The sequence below is a fragment of the Pleuronectes platessa genome, chromosome 6 (assembly GCF_947347685.1).
Source record: "Pleuronectes platessa chromosome 6, fPlePla1.1, whole genome shotgun sequence".
Classification (NCBI taxonomy): domain Eukaryota; kingdom Metazoa; phylum Chordata; class Actinopteri; order Pleuronectiformes; family Pleuronectidae; genus Pleuronectes; species Pleuronectes platessa.
Window position 1 is genome coordinate 2,022,152 of NC_070631.1, and position 25,221 is coordinate 2,047,372.

The 25,221-nt window shown below is 44.4% G+C and overlaps 1 protein-coding gene across 5 annotated transcripts; it reads left to right on the top strand.

Moving 5' to 3' along the window:
* Nucleotides 1-282: 282 nt before the first annotated feature.
* On the top strand, nucleotides 283-20,305 carry gripap1 (GRIP1 associated protein 1). Of its 5 annotated transcripts, none has more exons than XM_053424858.1 (29): nucleotides 283-450; nucleotides 1,322-1,388; nucleotides 1,508-1,569; nucleotides 1,658-1,684; nucleotides 1,917-2,024; nucleotides 2,247-2,409; nucleotides 2,595-2,749; nucleotides 2,917-2,956; nucleotides 4,199-4,365; nucleotides 4,772-4,819; nucleotides 4,948-4,979; nucleotides 5,554-5,601; nucleotides 5,680-5,779; nucleotides 6,115-6,192; nucleotides 6,708-6,800; nucleotides 7,957-8,091; nucleotides 8,312-8,407; nucleotides 8,600-8,710; nucleotides 8,912-9,013; nucleotides 9,174-9,287; nucleotides 9,637-9,714; nucleotides 11,539-11,634; nucleotides 12,072-12,128; nucleotides 12,359-12,458; nucleotides 13,912-14,042; nucleotides 15,609-15,743; nucleotides 15,825-15,918; nucleotides 17,711-17,928; nucleotides 18,130-20,305. In XM_053424858.1, exons 1-29 carry the CDS (start codon nucleotides 403-405, stop codon nucleotides 18,208-18,210), a joined length of 2,784 nt encoding a protein of 927 aa, XP_053280833.1. In that variant the 5' UTR covers nucleotides 283-402; the 3' UTR covers nucleotides 18,211-20,305. The 5 variants fall into 5 exon arrangements, with proteins under 5 accessions (XP_053280833.1, XP_053280834.1, XP_053280836.1 ...); XM_053424859.1 differs by having other exon boundaries at nucleotides 15,627-15,743; XM_053424861.1 differs by having other exon boundaries at nucleotides 4,295-4,365.
* Nucleotides 20,306-25,221: the final 4,916 nt, after the last annotated feature.

Below are 25,221 nucleotides of genomic sequence, written 5' to 3' on the forward strand. Positions count from 1 at the left end.
GGGTAGTTGGTTGATGGTTGGTTGGTTGGACGGTTAGACGGTTGGTTGAATGGTTGGTTGGACGGTTAGACGGTTGGTCAACCATCTGGTGATTAAATTAGGTACTTAAGCTGATTGCAGCTTTTGAAAGTAGGATTTTAAACTGCAATAAAGTATTTATCGCTGGATTATTTTAGATGATAGTATTTTTACTTTGTGTACTTTAATGTCCCGCCTGTACAACATCACATCTTCCATCTCCCTGACGATCTCTGCAGCTCGGTTCTCGGAAACGACGTCAGAGTGAGAGCTCTGTGTCCGCCTCCCCCTCTGCGCTGCCCTCCTCTCTGAGTTAGCTGCTCCGTCTCCTCCGCTAGCATTAGCATTAGCATTAGCCTGCCCCTGGTAGCAGCCCGGGCGAACATGGCCATGTCGCAGGCTCTGTCGGAGGAGGAGTTCCATCGGATGCAGGTGAGAAAGACGCGGCGGGCGCGGGGTCGTGTGCGCGGCCTCAGGTGTGTGTCAGGTGGACGGGGAACACCTGTCAGGGGCGTTAGCTCCGGGTGCTAACCGTTAGCTCCGGGTGCTAACCGTTAGCTGTCAGTGGGTAACGGTGCGCTACCCGCGGGTGGGGGCGGAGGAGGGGGCTGTTACTGGGTTTAATGGGATCGTGTCAGCGCGATGTGGACCAGTCTGAACCGAGCCTCTGTCACAAGTCATAATAAACTGAATTTCATTGACTGACAGTGTGTTAGCTTAATGTCCACTCCAGCTAGCTTAGCTTAGCCTCCTCCTCTGGAAGAAAACAGAGGCTCAATTCATCTTCCGGCTGCTAGCTGTGTGTGTGTGAGCTGACATGTTGGCAGCCACGGGACATGATGAGAGTCACGGGGTGTGTGTGTCTGTGTATTGATATGCAGCCTATTTGTGGCTAACAGAGAAGCTAACACCTGCTAGCCTGCAGTTTGTTGTGGTGTCACTGTGGAGGCTGCAGGTTGTTGTGGTTTCAGTCTGGAGCTGGTTCCAACTGGGCAGGTGTTGTTTACACTCCAGTTTCTGGAGCCAGTGATGCTTCTAGCACCTGAGTTTAAAGCAACACATATATACTGTGTTTACCTGGATGAGTCCTGATACTAATCATTAACACTGACTCTGTTTGTTACATCACATAACTTATCGTTCAGCTGATGCTTTATCAAAGCGACTTACAATAAGTGCATCAACCATGAGAGAATAAACCCAGAACAACAAGAATCATGTTCATCTCTGCAGCTAAAAGAGAGGTCATTAAACTTGATGATATTGTGTGTGTGTGTGTCTGTGTCTGTGTGTGTGTGTGCAGGCTCAGCTGTTGGAGCTGCGGACTCAGAACTATCAGCTGTCTGATGATCTCAGGAAGAACACGACAGGTAAAATACGTGTCTTGTTTCTGTTGATGGTGTTTATTTGTTTTTTGTTATTATTTCACTTTTGTGTTACACAGAATTGTGTTGCTCAGCTCCTCTCATGTTGCTGATGTGTGTTTCAGAGCTGAACACCGTCCGTCAGAAGAATGTGGTTCTGGAAAGAGATTTTGTCAAAGCACAGAAGGTAACAAACATTTTATTAGTATCATACTGCTGTGATAAAGATGTGGATTTAATTTTTTAAGCTTGATCCCTCCCTTTTTTTTTTTCAGGCTCTGAATAAGAGCAAGAAAGCTCAGGTGAGTCTTTCACCATTTTGATAATAAGTTATATAAAATTATTTTTAAACCTTTACATGTTTGAGGTGAAGGGTTTTATTCTTCTCTTCATGTCCACTCACTGATTCCCGCTGTTGTCTCTGTAACTGTAGTAAATGAACTGAATCCAGTAGAATCAGTTTGTTACTGGTTTACTGGTTTACTGGTTAAATCCTGAAGTTCTTCACTCACACACGAGGCCGTTGTTCTGCAGGAGGTGGAAGCTCTGCTGAGCGAGAACGAGATGCTTCAAGGGAAACTTCACAGTCAGGAGGAAGATTTCAGGCTCCAGAACAGCACGTTGATGACTGAGCTGTCCAAGGTACCCCCCCCTCCCCCGCGTCAGGCTTCACTTTCATATGCTTCTCTGTATTTAATAAGTGAGAGTGGACGGTAGCAGGCGAAACATGATAAGACCATTAGATGATGGGGATTAAACGAGACGGTTGAAAATGTTTCTCTTGGAAGGAAAATGCTTTGGTAGCAGGTTGATGGCTGTAATAGAAGCAGATCAATAAGTTTTACATCATTTGTCTTCCTCCAGCTGTGTACACAGATCGAACAGCTGGAACAGGAGAACCAGGAGCTGAAGGAGGGAGGAGGAGGCTCTGCAAACACTGCCCCTCCAAACCCCGCCTCCTGTCCTGTTGATGGAGAACTGCTCCGCCTCCAGGCCGAGAACTCCACCCTCCAGAAGAAAATGAAAGGTGTGTGTTACAGTTAAATATATAATCAATGACTACATAGATCTATTGTCTCTCACACATTAACATACAAAGCTCAGTCGTGACATTGGTAAATGATCTTTACTGTGGTCAGCCACCAGGGGGCGATCCTGATGTTTCAGTCATTTTACAGTACTGTGTAATGATGAGATGTGATTCCCCTCCAGCCCTCCAGGAGCGCTATGACAAAGAGCTGCCGCAGAGACAGGGCAACCAAAGCGTTACCTCAGAGACGGAGTCCGCCGGCGCCAACGGCGTCTCTGATGTCACAGCAAGAGGGGAGGAGCCAGGAGCAGAGGGAACCAATGAGAGACTGGAACAGGTGATTGGCGGTTTCTGAGTTTTTTTAACCTGCAGCTATGAATATTTTGCTGTTTTAAAAAAGTAGCTCTTAAATCGTTTCAGTTTAACCAGATGTTATTTTCAAATTTAAATAAACCTGTATTTAAATGTTTAATTGGCTTTTACTTCCTGGTCTTGTGTTTGCAGTCAGAGGCTCAGCTGCAACAAACAGAGAAACAGATCCATGGTGAGTTTCTTTATTTTAATTTGGACAGAATTTCCCCTTCAAAATATAATACTCCTCTACTTTCATGTGACATTCAGTGAATCTCTGCTCTGATGGAAATGCATATTATATTTTAAATCTTCTTATATGAGAGTCAAAGTATGAACATGTAACCACGAGAAGCCACAGAGCAGTAAAACATCTGGATTTCACATGAAGTCCTGTAAGTAACAATGAGCTTTGCTTTGTGCTGACGTGACTTTATTCTCTTCAAGCCTTCAATAAACTCTCTGATCAGATTAATTTGAAAAAACTTACTACACTGACTATTGCTTCTGGTTTTATATTATTTTAACCTATTAAGACCTAAGACACTGAATAATTAAAACAACCTAAATCCTGAGGGGTATCTTAGGACCTGACAGAATTACCAACCTTTATATAAACTTCTCAGCTCTGAAGCAGATGGAGACTTCTAATAAAAACATTTGATGGCTTCAAGGCTTAAAGGTGCATGTCACCATAAATTCTCAGATTCTGACCTCTGACCCTTTTCCTCGTCTTGCCCTCTCAGTGCAGCTGATTCCACTTTTCCTAAATGTTCTTTTTGTTATTGAAAATGTTTTCTTCCAGTTTTAGCAAAGTGTTTGGTTTTTATTTGAGCTTGTGTTGATCCAAACGTAGAGCAGCTAGCCGCTCAGGCCAGACACACACTACAACTGATGCTTATGAATGTTAGCAAACAAAGGTAATGAGGATTTTCACCCTAATGCACGAGTCACTTGTTTTCTGGCAAAGCTGCAAAAACTGGTTTACACACATCAATTCTAAAAGAATATTATTGCAGGTAAAGACTTGATGGATGGTGATGTTTTTACGTGTACTGCAGCCAGCCATCAGGGGGCGAGCAAGAGTCTTTGGCTTCACTTTTAGCAGCCACTAATTCTTTCATCTTTATTTAACGTCTACGGCGGAAACAAACACACAAAAAGACAAACAAACAATCTTTAATGTCTCTTAAAAATCGTACTAACTGATGCAAAAGTTGGAAAATAGCAGAGGTCAGATAAATGCAGTGTCAGTGAACGCACCCTGATAAACAGGTACGTCATCATTTGACTTTAACGTTGCAGCTCGATCAGAAAATACCCCCCCCCCCCCCCTTCAGAGAAAACCTCTCAGACCCCGTGTAGAGTCAGGAGCTCGTGTAGTGTGTGTCTGGCCTAACAGACTGCCCCCTGCTGTGTGCGGCGCCCCCTTTAGGCCTGTCAGAGAAGAGCGTAGAGAAGATTGTAGCTAAGCAGGCAGCGATAGGCTGGTCGGCTGCTCTCTGTCCAATAACTCACTGCTTTGGACCAGAGCTGGAGATGGCACTGAACACCGAGCAGGAGGAGAAGAGGCTGCTGAAGGAGCAGATCCACCACCTCGAGGTACAGACACACAACCTGACACACACCTGACACTCACACCTGACACTCACATCGGACACACAACCTCACACACCTCACACAACACTCACTGAGCATAATGTATACGCTGCCTTTCAGCTGGAGTCATGTTTGATCTTGATATTTGCTAAATATGTTGATACTGTAGTTGATTAGTTCAGTGTGTTAGAGCTTGAAGGAGAAATTATAATCTATATATAATCCTTTCCTCAGATTAAACCATGTGTTTGTGTTGTTGATATTTCCCTTTCATTTGGACTCTGCATGTGTAAATATATGTTAGGTCAATAACTGTAGCTCAGCGTGAGACATTCAGGAAACATCTGTAAACCGCAGCTGTTTCTTTGTTATAAACTTGAATTGCAGTCTGTCTCCTTTCTGTCTGCAGGCATCCAAACAGACTGAAATCACCAAACTGCAGGAAGAGATTGCAAAGGTAAAACTCTCACAGGATCAATCAGTGATTCATTTATTTGTTGATTGATTGATAGAACCATAGGAAACCCAGCCTTGAATTCTGACTTCCTGTCTGTCTCTTCCTCCGTCTGTCCATCTGTCCTCCAGCTCTCTGACAAGTTGAAGAAGAAGCAGGAAAGGTGAGACACCTTCAGATTAACTTCACAGTAATGTTGGAGGCCGTTTGGACCATCTGGTCACTTGATCCTGACGTGTGAGCAGTTTACAGACATGAAGTCTCTCTGATTTAGAACTGAGAAGAAACCCTCAATAGCCAATGAGAGTCAGCTGAACGGGAAACAACTGGATGTTGACTTAATTGTGCTCATGTTGGTTAATCTGGAAACACGTTCCCCAAACAATCGTTCATGGATTGTAATCGAGTTAGATGTTATAATAAATGTGACATTGATTTGAAGTGATATCGCCCGAGTGTTTGTTTCCTGTGTCCTGTCACAAACAATCACAACAGACTCAGGACGCTGCCAGTCTGTCTCCGTGTCTGTTTTCATTCTGAAGTCATTTGATCACCCAAGTCTGTCGTTATGTCTGTGGTCTTCCAACTTCTTAAATCTGTTGAGACTGTAAAATCCTATGTGCAGCAGATGTAACTTAATCAGTGTCAGTGTCACTCGGTTCCTCACAGTTTGAATCTGAACTTCATCCAGGACGTAAATAAAACCACTAGTGAACAGATTGTTTGTCTTTGTGCAGTTTTCAGCGTCTGCAGGGGGAAAAGGAGGCTCTGTACAACGACAGCAGGTCAGACACTACACACTACCTACTATGACAACTCAGTTTGTTGTTTGTCGGTTTGACCTGTTGTTGTTTTGTCTGCAGGACAAAGATCGATGAGATCAACCAGAAGAAAGAAGAGGATCTGAAGACTTTAAACGTCCGCATCCAGAAACTACAGTCAGATGTCATGGCAGCCAATCAGGTGAGATCTCACACTTTAAATGACCCTTTGACCTTTACCGAGGGGGTCAGAGGAAAACTTTTATTCGGAGGAATGAGCTGAGCATCATTAGTGGCAGCTCGACTCGCAGCCAATCAGAGACGTGTCAGACAAACACCGAAGCTCAGGGTTTTCACTTGAACCATCAATACTGAAGGAATTCTAACCAGGAGAAGCTGACTGCACTGAAGACTACATCTCCCATCATCCCTCACTGCTTCACCATGTCAACTGACCCTGTCTGTAGTTATTGCTCTGACTGAGACGCACTTGAAAAGTTTATATGCTGCGACTGACTGATGTGTTTTCTTGTCTAGATCTCAACGGAGCTCAGAGAGCAGCTGCAGAGCAAAGAGAGGGAGCATGAAGTGGCCGTGCACACTCTGAGAGACCAGGTAACACACACACACACACACACACACACACACACATGGTTGTGTATCTACATAGTTCACTTCACCAGTCTTAGATCCGAGTGACGTTCTGTCTGTTTCTTCTCTATGAAAATATTTCTCTGCCAAAATGTTTCATATTCACTGAGATCTGTTTTCAAAAGTTGGAAGGATTTTAAAAAGATGTTTGTGTGGAGCAGAGCAGCCGCAGCTCAGTGATACAGATTTCATTTTCTTATCAGAACCTTTATGAATTTGACTTTGGCAGAGGAATCGTCTGGTGTCTGTTGCTCTGTCTGTTGCTTTAACTGCATCTCTGACCTGCTCTCTTCTTCTCTCAACCTTCTCCTCTCTTCGTTGTCTTCTTCCTTTTCTTTGACCTTTGTTTGGTTCTTTTGTTTATCGTCTTTATTTGTTTTTCTTGCTTTCTCTTTACTTCCACTGCTTCCCTTTTCTGTGTGTTTTTTTCTGTCCCCTTGCCTCTGCTGCCCCCTGCCTGCGGCTCGCTGGTGCTACAGGTAGCCAATCAGAGTGCAGTCAGTCAGGAGCAGGTGGACAACATCCTGCAGGAGAACGATGCTCTGAGGACAAACCTCGCAGCTCTAGAACAGGTAATGAACCTGGAAAACATCACCTGAACGTCGGGCCTAATCACTGTTCAGTGGAGCAACCTGTTAGAACGAGTCAGGAACCGAGGGAACATTACACAGAACCCTAATACATCACCACGAGTTGTTCTGTGAGCCGTGGTACATGTTAAGAGAATCAATATTTAAAAGACAACAGAATAAAACATAGAACATTTGGAAACTGAATCTTAGAAAAACCCTGTGAGGACTAAACCCTCAGCGAGCTCAGAGAACCCTCATCTAGAACAACACACAATATCCGGTTTCATAACAGCAACTCCAACATCTGATCTCTCATCAGTTTAATAACTCTACCAAAAACCTACCAGTTCGATCACAGCTCAGATGGATGAAAGTCGATTCATGTGTTAGAATGTAGTTCTTAGGACTGGTCAGAATGTCCTTGTGCCCAGAACAGCTAGAACCTCCAGAAACACTTCTTCTAGAACTTTCTTTACATTAACAGAAAGTCAGTACGGTTCTCAGTATGGCACTGTAACCGAGAACAGAGCAGTGAGGACTGAGCTGTGTGCTTTTCAACAGGTAACTCTGTCTTAAGCTTTAACTAGAACCGGTGTGTAGAACCTTACCTGTAGATTGATAGTGTGAAGCTAATTTAGAACCTTTTTAAACCCCCCCCCCCCCCCATTAAAAATGTGTTGAAGCTTAGAAATGTAACACTGAGTTGGCTGCTGATTTGTCTCAACCAATCACTGTGTAGTTAATTGATAACTTCTTGATGAGAACCTTAATGAGAACCTTCATCCAGAACCTCAGTTCCTTCACGTTAACCCTGAATCCTCCACCTCAGTCGTCTCCATCTGCTGCACTGAGGAACTCTTTTCAGCCAATGAGCTCCTCAGGACTCTTGGAACCTTATTGTGAGAAAAGTAACAGAACCTGCTTCATGTTGGTGTGACTCTACTGCCACCTACTGGCCTCTACATTCATTCTGTGTCCTCTACCGCCCCCTGCTGATACTTTATTGTTCCTTACACGTCTCTTCTTTAGTGTTTTGGCGTCACCTGAGGTCAACCGTGTTCCACTGTCTCTTTTAGAACATAACGTAACACACGTGCTGGTTAGAATCTCTGGTTCTGCACTGATGTTTAAAGATAGTTTTTGGAATCACGTTTAGATCCAGACGGTGAAAACGCAGGAGATGAATCTGATGCGTGAGCAGCAGGAGGCGCTGACGAGCGAGCTGCAGCAGAGACGCGCTGAACAGGAGAGTATGTTAGCTCAGAGAGACGACCTGGACTCCCAGCTGCAGGTAATACACACGTGTTCACACAAACACAAACAAACACACACAAACACACAATGATGGTGATGTAAACGAGGACATAAGATGATAAAACTATTTACTTTTCAACCTCGAAAATGAAATATTCTCCATCATCTTCATCCACACGTGTGTTCAGTGTTAAATGTGAGCTGCTGCAGAGCGACTGAAACTAAACGGACACGTGTTTGTTTCTTCTCTTCTTCAGGAGTCGAGTTTTGCAAACAGGAAGTTGTTGGAGCAGTTAACAGAAGAAGGACAAGAGAAGGACAAACTGCTGAGAGACCTGGACGAGGCCAAGAAGGTGCAAACACACACACACACACACACACACACACACACACACACACACACACACACACACACACACAAACACACACACACACACATTCAGAATGCAAATCCATCAACAGGACATACAACAAGCACACAAAGATAAACAAACACATTAAACGTTTAAGGTCAAAAACACTAATGCTTGTGTGTGTGTTTGCAGACGGCAGAGAAGAGGAAGTCCATGTTGGATGACATGGCCATTCAGCTGAGCCAGGAGAAGTCCGACCACAAGGAGGCGCTGTCAGACCTCAAACTGCAGCACGAGAAGGAGGTGGGACACAAAACGAGGCCTGAGGGAGAAGCTGCTGCTTAGTTATTTTATTTATCACTTTTCTGTTTCTTTGTTTAAGTTTGTTTCCTTTTCTTTTGTAATCTTATTCATGTTTTAAAAATGTGACATATGTTTTACTTTCCTCTCTTCCTCTCCTCTTTTCCTCTCTTTCTCTTTTCTCCCCTTTCTCCTCCCTCGCAGGTCCTGGGGGTGAGGGCTCGGTATGAGAAGGAGCTCAGAGGACTCCACGAAGATAAGAATCGCTCTGAGGAGGAGATCAGACAGCAGCTGAGAGATGAGAAGGTAAAGAGGGTTTGAAGAAGAAAGTGTCCCAGGGTGAGGAGGTGAAAGATGAGGTGGGGGAGGAGAGGTGGAAAGGATTGAGGAAATGGGGGAAGGCAGGAGGAGGAGACGTGGTGGTTCATTACACGTTTGATTATCATATCAATATTTGTGTTTTCAGGCTCGTACCAAAGAGCTGGAGGGGCTCCAGCCGAAGGTGGAGGAGTTACAGGCTCAGGTTCAGTCCATGGAGGGAACCAAAGGGTGGTTCGAGAGACGACTCAAGGAGGCTGAGGTCAGTGTGATGTCAGCCAATCAGCTGCTATACCCATTAAGACCTAAGTAGCTCGTTAAAAAACATTCCCTAAAACCTCAGAGGTTTTTTGAAGAACTGAGAGAATGTAAATTTTTCAAATGACTCCAGTAACGTCCTGGAAGATCTCCAGGCAGCCGGAGATAATGGTTCAAGGGTTTAAACCCTGTGCCTCAGAGATCATGGTGTGTGGAGACTGACCTCAGTGTCTCTGTTCTTCAGTGGACGTTCAGAGTGTGTCCATGTTTGTTTTGTGTATTTATTAATGTGATCGTTTTATTTGACTGTCTTTCGCCTGTTTGTGTGTCTTTGTGTGTGTGTGTGTGAGCAGGAGAACTTAGAGAAGAACTCGCTCGAACATCAGGAGGAGATCAAACAGCTGCAGAAAGACCACACACTTCAGCTGGAGGTACACAAACACACACATACACACACACATACGGTTTGATGTTGTTGAGTCTCATCTTTGCTAAATATATATGTGTGTTTTGTAGAAGATAGAGTATGTTAGTAAGTGTGTGTTAATAGATGCTGTGTGTGTGTGTGTGTGTGTGTGTGATTAATGTGGTCCAGCTCTAATTGAACGTGTGTTTCTAATGAACGTGGAGTTTTCTCTATTGTAACACGGAGGTTAAGTGGTGGTAAGAGGGGATCAGAGAGGGGGGGGCTCGTGTTGGAGTTCACTTCACCTCAGCTCCTTGTTCCCAGTGACGCTCCTTGTTCCCAGTGACGCTCCTTGTTCCCAGTGACGCTCCTTGTTCCCAGTGACGCTCCTTGTTCCCAGTGACGCTCGTCACGATGTCTTCATGTCTCCGAGGTTCTGGACTCGTCGTCCTCAAGATGAATCTGTGACGATGATGAAGAACAGAAACATCTCACGATAAATACACATGAACTGAAAACCAAAAAGTAACTGGAATTACTTTCAAGGAACTAAAAGGTTCCTTCAGTTTGTTGAGATAAGACAATCAACAACACACACATCAAGCTGTTACTGGTTTCTGTGGTGGAAACACAGTTAAAGTTCCACGAGCCTGACTTCCTACTATGATAAAACAAACCCTTATCACGGTCACCATTAGAGTCTGTGCAACCGCCGTGCATCTTGGGAAATGTCAGCGTGGATGTAACGAGTCCTTTCAGCCAATCAGATAAGCAGCTTGACTCGTTCTCTTGTGCTCCTCTGGAATCCTGCAGGGAGCGACTGTTTCCTCCGAGACCGACTTCACTGATTGCTCTGTGTGTGTCTGCGTGCGTGTGGGCGTGCGTGTGTGTGCGTGAGTGTGTGCCTTTGCGTGCGTGTGTGTCTCTTATCTGTGTGATAACAGCCTCGCACTAAGGGCAGACAGAGGAAACTTAATAGGAAAAGTTAATTAATGATGGAAGAAGTCTAATTAGCGGGCAGGTCGGCCACTGGGTGCGTACTCTGTGAGTTGTGGGTTCGAGTTTCACTGGTTTCCTGGGTGTTGAGGAGTTGGGATGTAGAGCAGGTCGTCCACTGGTTAGGAGGTCGAGGATCTGATGACCTCATCAGTACTTTACTTCCTGTTATCAGCTTCTTTTATAATCATTATTTTATCTGAAAATCGTAATAAGTAACAATGGGCCCCCCCACCCACCTCCACACTTTGGTAGATATGCTGATGAGGCAGATATTAAATGTCATTCTATTATTTTATTATTATAAAATCTCTTTGCTCTTAAACCTCGGATTTAACTTGGTGAGTTTGCAGATACGTGACTTTGATGCTCGATCACTGAACAGGAAGAAGAGAAGAAGTGAATTAATCCACTGCTCACCTGAACACACCTGCTGCCTCTTTACTGTGTGTGTGTGTCTGTGTGTGTTTGTGTGTGTTTGTGTGTAGGGGGGGGGGTTGTTTCCCACAGTTCTACAGTGTTTTCCCTCCTTCAGGTCTGAGGCTGCAGCCTGTGTGCGTCCTAATGTAGATTTTGAGTCGTATTAATTAGCAGCTGAGGATTAGAGGAGAATTAAACGCAGGTCTTTTTGTAAATTAATCCCTCGGTCGGGTGGATTAAGGATGACGGGTATCACTGGAGCTGGAGCTTGTTTAAAATACTTAGTTTACCTTCGTCCACCAGGAGAGAAGAGAGAGCGATGGAAGAAAAGTTACTGATTGGGGGGGTCGTTAAGTTCCTACAGATTGTTGAACTCATGGTTTCACCGTGTTCCTTCTGTGTGTGTGTGTGTGTGTGTGTGTGTGTCCTGCAGGGGAAGCAGTCAGAGATGGAGGGACTGAACCAGCAGCTGGTGGAGGTGGAGAAACAGAGGGAAGAACACGGCGACACCATCGGAAAACTCAAACAGGTGAAAGCTCATGTGTTTTCTTCTCGTCTTCAAACTGATGCACACTCTGGGTTATTTAGGCTCCGCCCACACTGAAACCTCCGGTCACAACTTCACGTCAAGCAGAAACATCTGTCCACATCTGTCCTGCCTCCTTTTCCCTGTGGAGTGAAATATGCATTTGTCACTGACGTCCACACTGAGAATGGCGAGCTACTGGTTTCTTATAGCTAGCAGCCAGTTGCAGCTGTGGTTGCTGGTGTGTGACAGAAGTCGTAAAGTGTTTTGTAATGTTCCAGCAGAGTAGTTTCGGGCCTCCAGGGGGCGCTGTGGATAGTGACAGACATCTCATTCGCCCTATTATAAGTTTGTGAAGCATCGAAATGATTTTGAAGCTTTTATCTTAAGGTATAAAAACGACGTCATGTTGCTGTAACCTCTTCTTTCTGACTCTGCAGGAGATTAAGGACACTGTGGACGGTCAGAGGATCTTAGAGAAGAAGGGAAGTGCAGCGGTGAGTTGATATTAAACGTTCATCAGACTGATGAAGATAAAGAGACAACAGACGGACTGAGTCTGGACTGACCGACACAGGAACAGACAAACGGGAGGATTTGAATAGAGATGAGAGGAAGAGAATATAATGTGCAGAGTCATTTAAGAGCAGACGTGCATGAAAAATTATAATTAGAAAGTAAATCCCTGACTGTGTGTGTCTGTGTGTGTCCGCGTGTGTGTGTGTAGCTGAAGGATTTGAAGCGGCAGCTGCATCTGGAGAGGAAGCGAGCGGACAAACTGCAGGAACGACTTCAGGAGATACTGACCAACAGCAAGACGAGGACAGGTACACACACAGGCTCACACCTGGTGTTAACACAACATGTGTTTCTCTGCCCCTGAAACTGAAACACAAACTGAATATGACTCCAAATCACAAGATCAATTCCCAAAACATTCAGTTCAGTTAAAGTTTGAGGGTTAATTTAGATTTTCAAAGATATTAATGAACTTTAGAAGAAACTGGGAACATTTCATCTGAAGGACAAAGTCATGAACCTCATCTCTTAAAAACATCAAAATTAAACGGTTGCTTGTAACTGTTTGTGTTCTTGTCCTCCTCCAGTCTCAGATTTAGATTTTCTCTCCGTCACTGGTGAAAATGTTTTTAACTCGGACTTTAAAACACGAGATGACAAACACAAAGTTCTCATCACAGACACAACAGAGTTTTTCAGCAGCTTATTGATCTGTTCACTGTCGATGAAGCAGAACCTGAAGTGACTCTGAAAAGAGAGAGTGTTTAAATCTTCTGACTGGAGGGTGTTCCCCTTTAACTGCTCCACTGTGTGTTTCTGTGTGTTTGTGTTTGTGTGAGTGTGTGTGTGTGTGTGTGTGTGTCCTAAGTGGTTGAGATGTGATTGTTATGTGAGCGATAGGTCCGATAATCAGCGGCGTGCTAACCCTGCGTCAGGAGGTTCTGGCTCAGCCCGGAACCTTCTGCTCAATATTTAATGCATCGCTCTGATTCCCAGAGCTGAGGTGGACACACTGGCGTCTGCTGGCAACACACACAGACACACACACACAGACACACACACACACACACCTGCAGACACTCACTCTCTCTTTGCCTGCTTTGAATTTCTTTTTCTTTTTTTGGGACTTCACTTCTTCAGTCAGTCGTTCAGACAATGTCTTTACTCATTGTCATATACACACACACAGACCCACACACAAACACACACAAACACAGACCCACACTGGGAGCAGGGCAGTCCTCAGCATCATGTATAATCTATGAGTAGTGATGAATGTTTAAAAGGCTCTTCTGCACAAACCTGAGAATCAGACATTTTAAAGTAGCCTACTTATGTCTCTGCCCGCTCCCAGCACCTGCCTTAAAGGGACGGTCCACTTAGTTACTGCAGCCAACTGTAGTTATTTCAGCCAGTCGTCCTCCTATCCTATCGTCTGTGTTAACGAATCCTCAAAAGATACCGCGCTGCGAATAGCACAAGTAACGAAACACAGAAAATCCCTTTGAAATCTTCAAAACCTTCAGAACCTCCCTTTAAACCAGGAGACAACTAAAACTGGTTTATTAAAGCCAGTATAAGGTCTGAGAGACACGGGACCGTCCCTTTAAGACACTGAAACATATGAAACAGCCTTTGACAGCTTTTTATTATACCAATAAATACCAACGCCCGACTCAGGACAGCTTTTATAAATCGGTCCAACAGATGAACACTGGTGTGGTGTGTATCTTCCTCATCCGGGTCTTTGGTGTGTCTCAGGTCTGGAGGAGCTGGTCCTCTCGGAGATCAACAGTCCCAGTCGGACTCAGCAGACCGGAGACTCGTCCTCCGTCTCCTCCTTCTCCTACAGGGACATGATGAAGGAGGCTCAGCCGACCAGTCAGAACAAGGTGGGTGGAAACACAGTCAGAGTGGGAGCGTCGTCAAAGAGCTGAACAGACCTGGACGAGGCTCTGGTGTTAATTTACTGTGTGAAACCATAACTGTGATTTTTGAAAATATGCTTATTACCCCACGTCTTTGGGTAGAAATGATTGATGAGGAAGAAACCTTTGATTTTTGGAATCTTTACTGAGCCAGAACCGTAAATCCTGAAACTACAACCCAGCTGCTGCAGTGGGATAACACAGATCAATCATCAGCTTCAAAGTAGGAACACATTATGATTTGATTTCTACAGAAACTGAGCTTTTTGTGAAGTCAGATCTGTTTTCTCTCAAAACAAACAGACTTTATATACTGCTGCTGTTGAAAAGCACCGGACTCCACTGACAGTAGATTCCCATCATAGAACTCTGGGCTCCACCACTGCCTCCATCAGGTCATGTTATTGGAACTTTCACATGGGAACAAGTATTTAAATCATTTACTTAACTTATTAATCAACTCAGGTGCAGAATCAAATCTCACTCTAAAACCTCAGCGGAGTCAAAAAACAACTCCTCAAACATGAGGCTTTTTCTAAAAGGAGCGAAAAGAAGTTTTACAAAAACTTTAACGAACTGTTGATCCGTCCTCACACTTCACGTTTCAGTCATAACTCCATAACTCATCTGCTAACGAGAAGGAGGCTCAGAGGACAAACTCCTGCACGTCTCCACATTTAGAGACAGAGAATCTCTCATGTTTACACCAAGATGTCATGTTTTGATTTGCTGGTGGAAACCGTCATCTGTCCAATCAGCTGTTACCACTGTGACCGGGTGACGAAGGCTGCACCGTTACATCCCATCATCGTCATCATCAGATAACAGATCTGAATGCGTTTATTATATTTAACATTAATTTCTGTCTGAAGAGTCTTTGACATTTCTCTGCAGCTATTTTGGAATCCTAGAGAGAGAGAGAGAGAGAGAGAGAGAGAGAGAGAGAGAGAGAGAGAGAGAGAGAGAGAGAGAGAGAGAGAGAGAGAGAGAGAGAGAGAGAGAGAGAGAGAGAGAGAGAGAGAGAGAGAGAGAGAGAGAGAGAGAGAGAGAGAGAGAGAGAGAGAGAGAGAGAGAGAGAGAGAGAGAGAGAGAGAGAGAGAGAGAGAGAGAGAGAGAGAGAAAACACTGTAAATAGAGCTTTGGTTTATGTAACCGTGGAAACGTGGCGTCCAGTGCTGTGGCAGTTTGGTCGTCGTTAGCAACAGCATCACATGACTTGGGGGGGGGGGAGCAGAGGTTGAATCTTATTTCAGACTCTGTCACGTAAACTAATCTGTTCTTTTCTACGTGTGAGACAAATAGACCATAAAGCACCGGGGCATGAATCTCCAGTGATTGACAGGTGGGCGGGCAGTGTCCTCGACCTCTGTCAGGCTCCGCCCCCCACTCCTCCAAATAGGGTTACCTCTGGTTTAAAAAAACCAAGATGGTGCTTGAGATAAAGATCTCTGTCTGAGTAGAAACTAATCAGGAAGGTTCATAACTGTTCATAACTCATAACTGTTATCAAGACAACCCGATGTCCACCAGCCTGTGTCTCTGTCTCAGTCCGGAGGAGGAAGTCCTCAGTCCCAGCGTCCGGCCGAGCTCTCAGACGACGAGGTGGGGGAGTTGTTCCAGCGTCTGGCTGAGGTGCAGCAGGTGAAGTGGATGCTGGAGGAGAAGGTAAACTCATCACAGACTAAACCAGCAGATGGATGATAAACTGATTAGAAGCTCATCAGTCGCTCTTTGGTTTGTCTTCAGGTGAAACATCTGGAGGTGAGCTGTTCGTCCATGGCGGAGGACATCTGCAGGAAGAGCGCCATCATAGAGACATACGTGATGGACAGCCGCATAGGTAACACACACACACTCACACTCACAGACACACACAGTTGTATTTACGCTCAGATGTGTCTGAAAGAACAAATCCCTGCAGCAGCTTCAGCAGGAGGTTGTTAGATCAGCTGTCCACAGACTTCTGGCCACATAATGAAATGATGAATGGGACGTTGGCTCTCCGCTGACAGTGAACATCGTCTGCTGGAGCCGAACGCTCCTCAGAGTCAACGAGAACTCTGCTGAAACAGCAACGGAGGATTGAACCTATCTGCTCCGGGTCCAGAGGGACGAGGGTTCACGAGCAGGAGGAAGAAAATATGTTCTACTAAAGAAAAAGGAGAAGAAGAAGAAATGAGCGACAACAAGTAGACGAGAGGAGATGATGATCAAATCTGTGTTTATGACTCCTGAGCTTTATTGAGTCCAGACATGAGAGCTGATGAGCTCAGTGTGAACAGGAGCTGCCGATGTGCCCTGAAGCAAGGCAGCAACCCTCCAACTGCTCTACAGTGTCGCCTACCAAACTGTCAGCAGCGACTGACACTGTCCTAACGATGTGTTAACGACACAAACACACAAACACACATTGTGAGTCCAAATCTGTAGCAGATTAGATTTACCATTATAACAGTGTTAATGAGAGGGAGAGAGGGAGAGAGAGGGAGGGAGAGGGAGGGAGAGAGAGGGAGGGGGGTGGGTGGGAGTTAAACCAGTCAAACCAGTCAAACATGAAATTGAAAACAGCAGGAGAGAGAAAAAACAGGGAAAGTAAGAAACAGGAGATGACAGAAGAAAGGATGGAAACGGAGAAGATAATGGGGAGATGAGGAAGGAGGACAGGAGAGGTTGGAAAAATGAAAGAATGAGGGATGAGGCGAATAGATGATTCTTGAGGAAGAGAAGAGATAAGATAGAGAGAGAAGGAGAAGAAATAATGGAAGAGGAAGTATAGAGGAAGAAGGAAGGAGAGAATGTGATGAGAGAGGAGGAGAGGATGATGGGGAAGAGAGAATGGAGCTCGAGTGGACGGAGAGGATGAAGGAGGAAGACAGGAGATGTTGGATGAGAGGAGGAAGACAGGATGGAGGATGAGAGAGAATGAGAGAAGAAGGGATGGAAAGGAGAGAGATGAGGGGAGTAGAGGATGATGGTGGCTGGATGGAGGGGGAGATGAAAGAGGAGGAGACTGAGCACAACTTTTCACTTTGATTCAGTTTTTTCACGAGACTTTAAAACGTTTATTTCACTAAAAGAACGTTTCTGTTTTGACCTTTGACCTTTGATAAAACAACGACCTTCATCTGACGAATAAAATCTGATCACGTTCATATCCTGACGTAGTTTTCACACAGTGTGAGGAAGAGGAGGAGTGTGAGAAGTGAGAGGAAGATGCTGTCGGATCAGGAAGTGATATTCGATCACATGACCCCTTGAGACTCTGAAGTCAGGTGTGAACTGACGACCTCAGAGCTGAAGACGTGTGATTGGACGTTTCATGAATCCATGAAGAAAATAAACTCTGTTGCTTCACACCTTCACTCCTCCTGCAGCGATCGTTGTGTTGCAGTTTTTGTGCGTTGTGCAGCACTTTGTAAACATTCAGTGTGTTTGCTGCAGAGCGTTAACGGCGTGAAGCGTCTTTAACGTCTCAGAGCGACGTTCAAAAACGACCATGAAGGTGTTGAAGTGAATCAGCTGCAGAAACTCTGTCCCTCTGTCCCTCTGTCCCTCTGTCCCTCTGTCCCTCTGTCCATTCCACTGGAGCTGCTCACTAACTCCTCCTGTCCTCATCCAATCATATGTGTCAGGCAGCGCCGTCGGAGGTCATGGAGGTCATGGAGGTCATGGAGGTCACGGAGGCCACGGGGGCCACGGAGGTCACGGAGGCTCCCAGGGAGAGAGAGGAGGTCTGGGTTCTGTCCTCAGGGACCTGGTGAAGCCGGGAGACGAGAACCTGAGGGAGATGAACAAGAAGCTGCAGAACATGTTGGAGGAGCAACTGACCAAGAACATGCACCTGCAGAAGGTAACGCACCAAATCCACCATCATTACTATCTGAGTTATATAGTTATAAACAGACACGTATATGTTATATATGGATAAAAGTCCAATTACGTTATAACAGTTTACAAAGTCTGAAAAGTGTCAGCGACTGAAAATCAAGACAAATATCAATCAATCAATAAACTGCAGATCTATTGAATATGAATGATCGTCTCTCTGCAGGACCTGGAGGTTTTGTCCCAGGAATTAGTCCGTCTCAGCAAAGAGACCAGTCCAGGAGGGGGTGCAGCTGGGTCGGGATGAGACTATCACCTGAGTCTACCCGTCCGTTCCCTTTCCTCTCACTACTGTTGCTCTTCAAGGTGTGGGCTGGGCTCAGACTAACACCTGGAACCAGCATTTCTGTCTTTCCCATTCCCGAGCCGGAGACCTGCTGTGGGCTGGGACTATGGTCTGGAGCGGTTAGGGCAACACTTCAGTCTGTCTGCTGGGCTATGACTAAATGCTGGCAATATGTTTATGTTTCTCAATGAGAGAACCGTAAGAAACTAAAGACACAGAGGGAACGGAAACAAGAAACATTGGGCTCAGCTCATTTATGTTGCTGTTGAATGTACTGTAATTAGATTGTACCACTCTGTTGTGTCCTGGCTATAACCTGGAAACCACATTGTAACTGTATATTTGACTGTATATTTTAGCTTTTGCTGGATCTTATGTCTGTTGGGTCCTGGCTATGTCCTGGAACACACCAGCCTGATATCTACACTGACTGATTATTGTTTCCAATGTGCAGTAGCTCTGTTGTGATCTGGTTATTTCCTGGGCTTCCTGTCTGCACCAAAATAATCGATATACTTTACTGGAAAGACCTGGGGTCGGTCTATGCCCTGGGTTGACTTAGACTATATCTGAAGTGGTTGGTTCCTCTTTCTGCCGCATCTCACGAGCTTCAGATGCGAGACTCCTCGGTTCTTATCATTGCGACGTAAAGTTCCATGTGTGGGTCATGTGATCATGATGAAATCAATGGCATCGCAACTGAGCCCAGATCAGCTGCAGGTGAAGAACATGAGATGAGGCTGAAAGATCAAGTAAGAGAAGCTTTTAATGGAGAAGTTAGGAGTTCAGGTTTGGATTTGCATGTGACTATGTCCTGGGCGTCAGGGATGCACGCAGCTTACACACCTTGACCTGCTCTTCATGTTAACCACTGAAAGTGATGGTGGCCAGTTGGTGTCCGGCTGTGGCTACTTCCTGGACTCTTGCACACAGAGACTCCTGTGTGTGTGGAGCTTTTACATCGCAGCCTCGTGAAGCCGTTTCACTTCCCCTCTCAGTTATTACTTTTCTAACTGGGATGTAAAATGTCTCTGAATCGTTCGGATACATGATTCAAAATCTCTCATGAATTTATCAATTTAATTTAAAGCAAGAAAAAGAACGTCTCATGTTTCTAAATCCAAATTAAAAGAAACATAAACATTGGATCAGTTTAATTACTGGATGTTTAGTTTCAAAAGATTGTTGCTCGTGATGCAAATTGTCTCATTTAAGAAACTCGATGACTATTACTGTGTTTGTTCAGCCTTTTGTCTCCGGGGTTGTGTCTCTGCCCGTGAATTACACGACCTCTAATTTATCTTGCACTGGAAACATTGTGTGTTTATTTCCATCCTGAGACCAAATGTTGCAGAAAAAGATTCAAACTCTCGGCTTCCGATGTTTTTGTGGTTATTTCTTTCCCCCGTCGGGCTGCGTCTAATTCCTGCTTGAAGCAACTTATTGTTTTGACTCCATCTTTAAATCTGTATTTGTTTTGTGGGATTTAAAAAAACAACTGAACTTGAACTTTAAAAACGACAAACAACTCCTGTCTCTTCAGCTTTTATCCTCTGACTCGGGAACGTTATCTTTTAGTTGTTTTTTAATGTTTGCTACATGGGCTCTAACTATGTCCTGGATGCACCAGGGCTCAGACTATGTCCTGGACATTATGCCTGTGTCTGCTGTGGAGACTCCTTCTGAAACCGATTGTTGTTGTTGCAGCTTTAAACACATTTCTACGGATTTAACTCACAAAATAACTGGAAATATTTGAAGAAATTAAAAACGTGCACTCTTTGATTTTGGTCTGAAAAATTCAATGTTTGATGTAAATATTCAACATGGTGAAGTCAGGAAGTGGTCGAGCTGCTCTGACTGAATGGGATCCGTCTATGTGCTGGGCAGTGACTCCGCCTGTTGCTCTGTTGTATTGTCTGTAACAGCTGCAATCTGTATATAATGTGAACGCTGACACATGACTTCTAACTGTATAAGAATCAGCTGATCTATTTATGAGACTGATGACGCTAATTATTCTTAATGATGAGAAAATATAAAATGTCGTCTAAGACGTTGACGTGTCTGTTGTTTTTTTCATCTTAATCACATGAACTGATCGTTTCCATATGTAGACAATTTAAAATATGTTTAATCTGCAGCTGTGAAGCTTTAAATTTTAAATATTTAAAATAGATCATTAATAAATTATTTTGCATTAAAATGAAGTGAAATAATCAAAAGTCAAAAATGCGTCTTAGTTTTATTTCCTTGTTCTTATTTCATTTTGTCGTTTTCCTTCCTTTTCGTGTTTGTTTTTAACGTCTGTAACAAGCTACTTCCTGGAACATGTGACACATGTTATTTAACGTTGCAGCGCAAAGAGTTCACTTCTTAAACTTTTGTCTTATGTTGGGATATGTCTATGTCCTGGACAACGCACAGGGAGGTCAGGTGATTTCAGGTCAGGGAAGTTAATCTGACGAGGTTCGGTTCTTTAGTTTAGTTCATTTGAAACTTTAGCTTCTGCACAAACTCGTGATGAAACAAACTCAAAAAGACAAACTTCTCCTCGTCCATCCTTCCCACAATCCTCTCTGGGCTTTTTTCTCTGAATAAAACTCTATCTCTTCTCAAGAAACTGGTGATGGAGGTCGAGTTTGGGGCCGTGAGCGGGGGAGACGCCACCGCGCTCAGCGCTAATTAGCTGCCGGGCACTTCCTGTCCCACAGAGGAGGACGGATTAGAAGAGGTGACTGCTCGCCGCTGACGGGGTCCGTCTTAATGAGATAGCGTCTGATTGGCTGGAGCCGAGGGTTAATTGAAGGGAAGGAAGCGATGAGTGCGTCCAAACGTGGTTTTAATTAAAAGGACGTCTCAGAGGGAGGGAGGTGAAAGGGCAGAGGAGAGGAGGGGGTGAATGAAATGTTAGGAGGGGGTGAGAGGAAAGAGGAGATGAAAAGAGAGAAGGATGGAGTTCCAATGAGAGGAGGAGAAGAGAGGAGGTGTAACTGTATCAGACGGAGAGGCAGAAGAAAACGATGGGAGGAGGTGAAGGGTGAGGAGGAGGAGAGTGAGGAGGTGAGGAGGAGGGTGAGGAGGTGAAGAGTGAGGAGGGGGAGAGGCCGTAGATTTTTATTAATGTGTTTCAACTCTGACTCTTTACAACAGATCAGGTTTAACGGACGAGTCAAAGATTTAAAAAATGTCCTGTTTCCAAACACGTCTTTGTCTTATCTTATCTTAACTTATACAATTCAGCCGAACCGCTAATGATAATTACTAAAATTATTAAGTTATTAAAACTTTCTTGTCGTGTCCAGCTCTGTAAATCTGTCGATGTGTTAAAGTCTGAAACTCGCCCTCTGCTGGTCACTCCAGGAACAGGAACCTTTGGGGCGGGGCTTGGAGCACTGACGAGTTTTATTTCAACCAATCTTGACAAATATTTGTCGTCGTAAACACACAAATACAATTTAAACTGTTTTCACGTTTGTTTTCACTTCCTGTGCATTCACATATTTGACGGTAGGTTCAGGATCACGGATTCGTCAACGAGCGACTTCACCGGTTCAGAAGACGCGTGTGAGGTGATGATGTCATGGGGCTCTCACTCGCCCCGGGAAACCAGAGGATTACCACGGCAATCCCAACATCCCTGAGAGAGAGAGAGAGAGAGAGAGAGAGAGAGAGAGAGAGAGAGAGAGAGAGAGAGAGAGAGAGAGAGAGAGAATGGGTGAGTCAAGTTACAGAGTTTTAAAAATTCACGATTTTTCTTCTGCAGCAGGCGACTAAATATAGACTGTGTGTGTGTGTGTGTGTGAGAGAGAGAGTATGTGTGAAATTACCCTCAGTCCCTTTGTCTTCACAACAGAAACCAACTGTCTGACATCAAAAAGAGACAGTGAACGCATCACCACAATACAGTCAACACACCATGAACAATGAATCATTTGAGAGGACATTGAATGCATCATTTGAGAGGACAGTGAATGCACCACTGTGTTATCTTCTCTTGTGTCGTTTTGTTGTTCTTTGTTTGTTTCTCTGTTGCCAAACTTTACACTCGCTGCCTTAAACAGACTTAAGTTATAGCTGAGTGCTGACAACACACACACAGACACACACAGACACACACACACACACACACACACACACACACACACACACACACACACACACACACACACGCACACACACACGCACTCAGAGCAGTGTGGCCCCAGAGGCCTCACATTATTGATTGGACTCTCAGTGTGTGTAATGAGAGCCGCTGCGTTTGCTTTTAGCTTCAGAGTGGGAGGAGAGAGATGTGGCACTGCGGCAAGACACACACACACACACACACACACAACGACACACACAGACACACACACACACCACACACACACACACACACACACACAGACACACACACACAAACACACACATGTACAGTGAGAGATGTACATGTCTTTATATAGACACACTGAGCAGTGTGGGAGGTTGTAATTGAGAAGGAACAGCCTGAGGCCTGATTACACCTCCACTCGTTTATGTCTCTTTCTTTCTTTCTCTCAGTCGTTTGACTTCATCACTTTCTTCTTTCCTTTCTTTTTACCTGATTCTCTGTTTTCTTCACTCTGTTGTTGTTGATGTTGTTGTTGTTGATGTTGTTGCTCAGTTGCTTCGACTCATTCTCTTCACACAAAGTGTTTATTCCAGCGAATGATGAAGATGATCAGGTTGTTCCTCAGTGATGATGATGATGATGATGATACTGTTGATTTAGCAGCAGCACATTTAAAAGGAGAAGATGATTTTAAATCTGCTGTGACGAACGTGAACATTACAAATATCCATAAAATATTTATTTGCTGCCGATCGACTTCGCTGTTCATCACGTTTTTGATTCATCGCTGAACCGACGGATCTGACAGGATCGGTAATGAGACATTTTCTGTCTCTGGAATCGTGGGAAATCAAACCGTCACTTTTTAACATTCAATGCAACATGTGTTAAAATATCTCAGATACAAACACTGACGACGTCATTTATAGATTTTTTGTAGTTTACACACAAACACAGTGTTTATGCCGGCGGGTGAAACAGCCTGAGACAACATGGTCCTGTATGAAGCCTTTACTTCACGTGTGTGTGTGTGTGTGTGTGTGTGTGTGTGTGTGTGTGTGTGTGAGTGTGTCTGTGTGTGTGTGTCTGTGTGTGTGTGTGTCTGTGTTTGTCTGTCTGTCTGTCTGTCTAGGTGTGTGTGTGTGTGTGTGTGTGTGTGTGTGTGTGTGTGTGTCTGTGTTTGTCTGTCTGTCTGTCTGTCTGTCTGTCTGTCTGTCTGCGTGTGTGTGTGTGTGTGTGTGTGTGTGTGTGTCTGTGTATGTGTGTGTGTGTGTGTGTGTGTCACTGACTCTTATGGATGAACTTTCTCTGGATATGACGAAGTGGACGTGAAAGTCTCGTGGATAATCTCTCTTGTTTATTATTCATCAGCTCACGTGCGCTCTGGTATGTGAGCGAGTGCACGGTATAGAATATTTACTGAAGTCTTTGACTTCATGAATAATGCGGCGCTCCGCTCGGCTGCTGGTCGATGGCGCTCGTGGTCAATTAAGGTCAGGAAATTATTTATTTAAAGTGACACTGGATCTCCTGCAGCAGCGCCCCCTGCAGGCACAGGGCGACATCACTGACTTGATATAAAGTTCCTCATGAAACCAGTCGTCCTGTCGCGGGGACAAAACACAGAAGTGTTCAAAAGTTTTCATATTTAAAATGTTTTCCTGCTGAAGAACTTTTTAATGACGTGTGTTTCTACGACTTCGCAACCGACTGATCTACGATTTGATTTTTATTCTTAAACTTTTGTTTTTTTGTGAATTTAATTTGACATGTAGGAAGCATCTTGTAAGCAACCAGTAGAAACCAGTTCATATCGTCTCCACAAGGTGGCACTGGTGTTTCTTTTCATGGAGATATGTTGACTATACGAAAATATGTTAAACAATAAATATAAAACTATAAACTGACCATTACTTATAGTTGTGAGTTTCTGTTGTGGAGATTAGTGAAGGACATTTTACGTGACTCCTCCGTGTTTTGTAGACCATATATATTATATTAATATAAATATCTAAAAATAGTTTATGAGTCTGAAACATTAATGACAAAAATAATCTATGTGAAAACATGTTTTGAGGTTATGTTGACGTCAGGCTGTGTGAGTGTGAGTGTTTTGTTCGCTCTGTTGTTCAGACTGAACCAGACTGACCTGACGACCAGGTCACAGAGCCACTGTCTATCCCCCCCGTCCTGTTCCTGATATGTGATCTGATTGGTTCTAATGAGGCCTCATTATTGCGGCAGGATCAGGTTCCTCAGTTCAAACATTCTCCTCGTGGCAGAAACTCTGAAAACCCCAGAGGAAGTCGTCATTGAAAGAATCTGGTCATCGGGTTCAGAGCTCGAGCAAGAAGACGAGTCAGAACTTTAAATAGTCATCAGATTATTTTTACTGATAAATATGTATAATTGATAATTCCTCATTAATCTTCCCATTAAAGATCAATAAACATGAATCTTTTCTACGTTGAGCTTCGATAATAAGAACCGAACACCGATGACTCGTCAAACCGACTCTGGGTCGATGCCAAAGCTGGAGACGCTGACTGATGCACAGATAAGGACGACAGGTGGAGTGACAGATACACAATGAACCCACGGCCCCTGAACGCCTCGCGGACAAATCCACAAACAAGACGAGAGATCAAAGACAAACTGACGCATCGTTGAGTCTGGACTTTAAATAACAATTTAATAAAATACATTCTCACAAAAACAAAATGACAGTTCACAACCAGCTTCCTTCTCTCTCTCCTCTCCGCTCACCTCGATCGCCCTTCACCTCCCGTTCATCTCAATCTGGCGAGCGGCGAATGGAACTCGACTTCCTGTGGCGAGGGGGAAGCGTGCCTGACTTCCTGTGGAGCTGAACTTTGATG